This window comes from Trichosurus vulpecula, chromosome 4, assembly GCF_011100635.1.
Source record: "Trichosurus vulpecula isolate mTriVul1 chromosome 4, mTriVul1.pri, whole genome shotgun sequence".
Lineage (NCBI taxonomy): Eukaryota > Metazoa > Chordata > Mammalia > Diprotodontia > Phalangeridae > Trichosurus > Trichosurus vulpecula.
In genome coordinates this window covers 258,164,463-258,172,258 of record NC_050576.1, presented here as the reverse complement: position 1 = coordinate 258,172,258, position 7,796 = coordinate 258,164,463, and the positions used below count along the sequence as shown (strand labels likewise).

At 39.0% G+C, this 7,796-nt stretch overlaps 1 protein-coding gene across 1 annotated transcript; it reads right to left on the bottom strand.

The window, feature by feature from the left end:
* Positions 1-4,009: 4,009 nt before the first annotated feature.
* On the bottom strand, positions 4,010-7,238 carry P2RY13 (purinergic receptor P2Y13). Its single transcript, XM_036753248.1, has 2 exons — positions 7,177-7,238; positions 4,010-6,645 (listed from the first exon to the last, which is right to left on the bottom strand). Exon 2 carries the CDS (start codon positions 6,628-6,630, stop codon positions 5,620-5,622), a length of 1,011 nt encoding a protein of 336 aa, XP_036609143.1. The 5' UTR covers positions 6,631-6,645; positions 7,177-7,238; the 3' UTR covers positions 4,010-5,619.
* Between the last annotated feature and the right edge of the window lie 558 nt (positions 7,239-7,796).

Genomic DNA, 7,796 nt, shown 5'->3' with positions numbered 1-7,796 from the left:
GTTCAGCGAGAAAAAAAAAATGTGTGTGACAGAGCCTCCACAATGCATTTTTATTAGTTTTTTTAAAAAATAAATTTTATTGCAATATTTTGTTTTCATGTAGCCTAAAATTTCCCTCATATCCATTGCCCTTCTCCTGGGGAAGAAATAGGAATGGGAAGAAATACTCCTATACACACTGCTTTTCAAAGGGATGTGAGTGAGGGCAAGGTACCTGTGCAGATATTACGAGGTTTTTTTCAGTCTTGATCAGTATTGCTGATTTTTTTTCTCCTTTTCTTTATCTCTTAAAAAATTTTTACCCATTAAAGTTTACTCAAAATTCATTTATGTACTGTGGAATGCTTCCTTTGTTTTTAAACTGGATATGAAAGCCCTGAAAAAAATATACAAACTTTTCTCTGTGTGCGGTTTGTTCCAGCTACTTTTGATAGTCTCCCAAGAATCTCAGGAGTTGAATTTCTCGGAGAACATCCTTGATGCTCAGAACATCTGATTTTGATGGGTTTTTCCTTGTAGGAATTTTCCCCTTGCTGTTCTAGGTGCAGAGCAGATGGGTGGGGTCTTTCTTTATGCTACCTAAGGGCAACACCCATTTTTTAGGGTTGTTGTTTTTTTTTTCTTCTTCTCCAAGTCGTACAGATGGGTAACCCCAAACCATTGTTGGCCAAGTCACTGAAAAGGAAAAAATACACCCAGCTTTGGGAAATTGTCTGAGTTTACAGTGTTCTCAGTTCATAAAAATGATCAACGTGCTGTGTTGAGATGCACTGTGCCAGCTGAGGACACAAAGACTGAGACAAAATCAGTTGTACCCTCGTGGTGCTTACATTCTATTAGGAGATAGAAGAAAAAGTAAGTTGAGGAGGGAGAGAACCTTTGCTAGTCTGATTCTCAGAATCACGTGTTTCAATGCATATAATTAAATACTTCATAGAATTACAAAGGAAACAAATTATTATTGAAGTGCAGTAATTAAACTAGAAACAAAGTTCTCAGATCCCAGGTTAAGAACTTCTAAATCAGGAAAGAATTTCTGTAGAAATTGGCACCTAGATAGACCCTCCCAGGAAGCCACAGATTCCAAGAAGTAAATTCCAGGCAGCCCATACCAATCCTAGGAGCTTGGGATAGAATGCTTAATTGAGGAAGTAACAAACAGATCCGGTTGGCTGGAGTGTTGGAAGTGTGAAGCATAGCCATCTAAAATGAGTCTGAAAAGCCGAAGGGGGAGCCTGAGTCCAGAGGACTTTAAATATTATTAAATCTTTTAATATCATTAAATTTATTTAATTAAATATTATTAAATTTAATACTCTAATATTATTACTAAATTTAATATTTTAGTTTATGAGTTTGTATTTTCTCCTAGAGACAGGAAGGAACTAACAAAGGTGACAGATCCTAATTTTAAGCCCACTGTTAAGCCCACTATAAGCCTACTTATAGTACCTTTTTTTCCCTTTTTAATGTTTTTATTTATTTTGTTAAATGCCAATTTTTTTTTAATTTTTAAAATTTTGAGTTCTAAATTCTCGCCCTTCTTCCCACCCCTCCCCTCTCCTTGAGAAGGTGAAGTCACGCAAAGTCATGCAAAACATATTTCCGTATTAGTCAAGTTGCAAAAGAAATCATAGATTAAAAGAAAATAAGAAAGTAAAAATCACATGCTTCAGTCTGCATTCAGAATTCATCAGTACTCTCTCTGCAGGTAGATAGCATTTTTCATCATGTGTCCTTTGGAATCGTTCTAATCTACTTTTAAAAATAACTTTTTCCATGGCATTAAATCATCTCCTAGGTATACTTAAGTGAAATATGCATATATCTATTCCATGCCTGCTGTGTGCCAGGGGATACAAAGAAAGGCAAAAGGCTACCCCTGCTTTCAAGGAGCACACGGTCTAATCGGAGAGACAACGAAGCAAACAACTATGTACAAACAGGGTATATTATACAGGATAAATGGGAGATAATCTCAGGAAAGGCTCTGACATTAAAGAAGGAACCCTTAGCTCATGAAGTATCTTCCCAGATTATAACTTAACAAGGCATCCAGCCAAGTATTAAGGACTCCATTTCTAGAATTTATCTTTTGGCTATTCATCTTCTGTCTATAGTCATTTAACTATTTTTTTTTCCTAATTTGATTTAAAAATACTCTTATCAGTTTGATTTTAAATATGATGAAGTCTGTGTGAAGTGGAATATTTTATACATATATTAATTTTCTCCCTAGTGCTACATAGGTGCATTAAAGTTGCATGGGGGTAGAAACAGTGAGATGACTCAGTTCAGCACATAAATGAGGATGGGAGCTGATGAGATAATGCCATTGCATCACACCAGGTAGCTCATTTATTTGGACAAGTGTGGCTCAGATTTAATTATTTATGGTAATATTTGAAGCATACCACTAAATGTGTAATACACTTGGGAAATAAAGGGAATGTAGGCTTCTGAATGCCATACCTCATCCCAGTTATCTTGATTGAATCGCTGTGGACAGCTAGACCAGCACCATTTCTGCGGGCTTGTGACAGGGAACAGGTAAAATTTAATTAATTCTCAGGGAGAATTTTAGTGATTTCAACTTAATAGAATTGGAACATTTAATTAATGATATCATCTGCGAAGCTCCAGTAGGGGTATTTTTTAATCGTGCTGCCCACAAGGCCATTCAGTAGATGACCTCGACACATACTTATGTTACTTATTAAAAGAAATTCAAGTGTCCTCTTCATAACAGTCATCAATCAATAAAAAAATTAAATGACTCCTGTGTGCCATGTTTAGGGCAGCTAGGTGGCGCCATAGTGCATGCTTGAGTTCAGATCTGACCTCAGATATTTACTAGCTAATGTGACCCTGGCCAAGTCACTTAAGCCTGTTTGCCTCTGTTTCTCCATCTGTAAAATGAGCTGGAGAAAGAAATAACCAACCACTCCCAGTATCTTTGCCAAGAAAACCCCAAATGGGGTCATGAAGAATCAGACACGACTGAAACAACTCCACAACAATAACATGCACTGCATACTATTATTACAATAATTATAGTAGATTGTTGCCTAACACCTTAAGATTTGCAATGCGCTTTAGCAACATCTTATTTGACTCTTAGCCACAATCCTGTGAGGCATGATATATCATACCCATTTTGCGGATGGGGAAATTGAAGCTCAGAACCATGAAACAACTTGCCTGGAATGACTGGTTATAGTTACATGCTTTTTGAGTTAAGTTCTCACCTGATTCCAAGACCAGGGTTTAGTTCATTAAACTTCACTGCTGTGTGGAGCTCATTTGGTCTCTGTCTCTTTCCCAGTTAGGTAATTTTAGATTCCCCCTGACAAGTAAAGCTTGTGTCTAAGGCAGTAGCAGATATCACAATGACAGTTTATTTTAGGTTGCATTTTTTTTACACCATAAGACAAAGGCAATTTTTCTGCAATCCTTGAAATTATTTTTAGTACCTGATTGGTTAACATGTTATCTCTATGTTATTGCCGTAGACTGCTTACTGTTTTCACAGTAACAAAGACAATACAGTACCACCATATTATCACAGGCCATTGCTTTTGCCTTTGCATTCTCCAGAATATTTTACTAGTGAAGAGAAAATTTCTTTGTGCTTCTGGGTGTGTGTGTGTGTGATGGGGGGAGGAAGAAGAGAGAGAGAGAGATTTCCTAGCTTACTGATCATTTCCTTCTCTTCAGACACTAATCCATTCCAATACAATTCAACAAATGTTTATTAAGTACATAATATATACACGTTATTACATTAGGTTCTGGAGATATAAAGAAAAGCATTGAAAGACAGTCCCTGACCTTAAAGAATTTACACAGTATCTAGGGGAGAAGGGGAGAGTGGACACAAAGGATTCAACATGTAAAGATCTGAAGTTAGGAAGACTCATCTTCCTGAGTTCAAATCTGGCCTCAGATACGTACTAGCTGTGTGACCCTGGGTAAGTCACTTAACCTTGTTTGCCTCAGTTTACTCATCTGTAAAAATGACCTGGAGAAGGAAATGGCAAACCACTCCAGTATCTTTGCCAAGAAAACCCCAAATAAAGTGATGAAGAATTGGATAGGACAACAACATGTATGGTCATTTGAAGAAGAAAAGAATGCTAACAACCGGGTTGTGGGGGTGGAGAGAAAGATCAGGAACGGCTTCCCATTGGAGCTTTGAAGCGAGTTAGGGATCCTAAGAAGTAGAGGTTAGGTTAAGTCATCCATTTGAGATTTGGAGGTTGGGAATAGAATACCTGATGAACTTCTTTCTTCCTCTCAATCCCTATGTCATTATTAAGAAGTCAGCTTCCCCTACACTAGCCCATTTGGGTTTTCTATTTCTTTAAAAGCAAATAGACCATAAACGAGAGTCAGCTTGGAGTAGTAGAAAAAGCTCTGAATCTTTAATCAGAGGACCTGAGTTCAAGTCCCGAATCTTCTTCCCCTTACTGGCTATTTAACCTTGGATAAAGTCTCTTAAGCTCATTGGGCCTGTTTCCTCATCTGTAAAATGACAGGGTTGCACCCAATGACATCTAAAATCCTTTATGAATCTAACATCCCAAGGTCTAGAATTGTCCCATTTTGTGGATTACAAAAATAATAAAGGATTTGGTCTCTTCTGAAATTTCATTTCCATTCATGCATAGTACTAGAGGGGCGGGAGAGAAAGATTACAAAGCAACTGTTCCTGCCCTCAAGGAGATTAGTGTCTAATAGCAGGAAAACAACACGTGGACAGATGTGAATATAGAAGCTGGATCATATGATCATAGGTCTTGAGAGGCAAAGGGTCTTAGAAGTCAACTCCATCTCCACTACTTTACAGATGAAGTAACCTGGTCCCAAAGTGGTTCAGTGATTTGTCCAAAGCCTCACAGGTAGCGTGTGTCACCAGAGGAGGAAGGAGTTGGGGGAAGAGACCCTTAACAGCCAGAGAAATTGAGGCAGACCTGCGCTTACGGGAACAGTACGCATGTTTATTAAACAACTAGAGTGAGAAGTTTTTAGAGAAGTAATTATACCGCTGGATTCAGGGAAGTGTAGAACTGACCACAGATAACAAAGTCATTTGTCCATAACATATGGATTCATCAGAAGTGCCACCAAGGGGAAGTAACACACCAAGGGAATTTCAAAGTTTTAGAGAGAACATGATGATCATACTAGGGGTATAAATCTCAACAAACTAGGCCTCTCCCGGGTATTTTAAAGCTGTTGTTTTAAGTTGGAAGTAACCTTTAGTGGTCAAATACTCTCTTAAGAGAATGAGATCTTTTCATAGAAATCAACCCTTTCTCAGATGGAGTAACTTTTTTTTTTTCCCTCCCAAGTCTAATGAACAATTCCTTTCATTTGAATCAACCCTTTCTTCATATGTAGCATTCAGAAGTTAAAATTAACTGTATCTTTTCTGTTGCAACATTCATGAAAATCAAGTAATAGCAGAACACGTACATCCCAGTCATATCATCCCCTTCCCCCTGCCCCAACACTTTGTTTTAACCCTTAAATTCCATTTCCCCAACCAAAGCGGGCAAAACCATGCTACATTTCTTCCAAGCCCACAGGCTTGATGGGAGTTACTCACAAATCCTGTCAACTCAAAGTTATGTTATCAGTTTGACTGGTGTGATTTTCTTGGCTGGTCCTTTTCATTTTTCTCACACAGGGCAGTCTTTCTGTGAATTTCTTACATAAGAATATGTAGATCAGGGGGTCCATGCAGATGTTGGTAGCGGCCAAGAAAAGAGTGGCTTCCTTCGCCAGGAACAGCTGGTTCTGAACAGCACAGTCGGTCTTACTATTGTTGGTCTGGCTCTGAGTGTAGGGTACCCTTGCAAAATGGAAGGGGGCAAAACATACAAAGAATACGGCCACGACAATGAACACTTTGCCTTTTAGATTTTTGTTGCTTTGAGCATCTTTACTTTTGGATTTTCTGAAGGACTCATATACCTTCTTGGCAATCACCACATAAAACAGAAGCATTAGAGAAAAGACAGTCCAGAAAATAAACTGACACACATAATTGACTACTTTGTGCCACTTAAGGCCCCAGGGGCCCTTTAGGGAAGCACACTTTTTTACCGACTGCGGTGTGGCTTCCTTGTTAGACAGGATCATGTTCGGCAAGGAAAGGAAGAATAAGGAAAGCCAGACCAGTACAGAAAGGATTTGGGCAAAACCGGGCTTCTGCACACGGAATTTCCCAAAGGGCCGGATGATCTTGAGGAAGCGGTCAAAAGCAATGAGTCCAAGTAAGATGATGCCGATGTACATGGTCTCATAAAAGATCACTGCTGAGAAACGACAAACAAAAGCTCGGATTTGCCAGGGTCCAATGTTTGCATCCGAGAGAATTTTGAAAGGGAGTGTCAGAGTCATTATCAAATCCGCCACGAGGGTATTTTTAAGGTAGACAATGAAAGTAGATGAGCTGGGAATCCGAAAGAAAACCCATAAAGCCAAGCTATTCAGAAACATCCCAGCGAAGAACACAGTGGTGTAAAGGGCTGGGAAGACCAAATGAGTAATCCTGTTGTCTCTGGGGCAACGATCAGTGGAGTTGAGAGATCCATTGGTGAGCTGAAGGAATGTGGCATTCATGGTTCCCTGGGTCAGCTGTAAAAACAGCAACAAAGTGGAAGAGAAGTTAGTGATTTCGAAAGTCACATATGCGCTACAGACTGACTGCTCTTGGCTGAGTGTTTTCTGCCTTGCAGTTGAAAGGCCCATTAAACTGGAGCTGGTGACCTCAGGCACCTTCACCTTCAAAACAAGTTCTTTCTAGGAAAAGAAAATCTTGTTACCTAGCCAGGCAGCAAATATATCCAAGTTAATAGAATAAGCTGTTTAGCTCTAGTATTCGTATCTAACTTGTAGCTTTATAACTCCTCACAATGATCATTGTTAGATGTCAATATGGTCCATTTATAAGGAATAACTCCGTACTATCCCAATGACCCTGGTGAAGAAACAGCAATCCATGCAGGTTCCTCCAAAGGAGCTACATTTGTACCACCAGTCTTTGTGGATTCATGCCACCAGTCTGTGGATTGTAGAATGTTAACTCTACAACATTTTTACTTAAAGCATGTTACATACTTTATAAACATTCATAATTGCAAAAAAAGTTTTAAAAAAAGTAATCACCTTTTCTTGAAGGCGTGTTGTTTGGCTATATCACAAGGCAGCAGCGGTTTCTTCAGGGAGAGGAATGAAGTATGCAATGAAATTACTTAGTCTGCTTTCTTATACTGGGTTTCCTTCCTCATTTGTACCCATGTGTGGCCTTGTCACTGGGTCTGTTTAGTTTTTTTAAGACCAACAAAATTTTGGATTATTTAAAGAAGAATTATGCATATTTCCCATGTGCCACCAGTATCCCAAGAAATCACTAATTTTGAAGGCATTTTGTTGTCATGGGATCATGTATTAGCAATAGTTTGTTCCTATCTGACTCTCAGAGAGGGGGCACAGTAGATAAAGCCCTGGGCCTGGAATTCAAATCCAGCCTCAGACATTTACTTAACCCTCTTTGCCTCAGTTTCCTCATCTGTAAAATGAGCTGGAGAAGGATATGGCAAACCACTCCAGTATCTTTTCCCGGAATCCCAGATGGGGTCACGAGGAGTTGGACACGACTAAAATGATTGAACAACAACAACAACAACCGACTCACATATTTGTGACCAACAAAGGGGAATATCTGAACAGTCATTGACATGTAGCATTGCAAGCCTGAGTTCTTTAAGAACTCTCCCAATTTCATC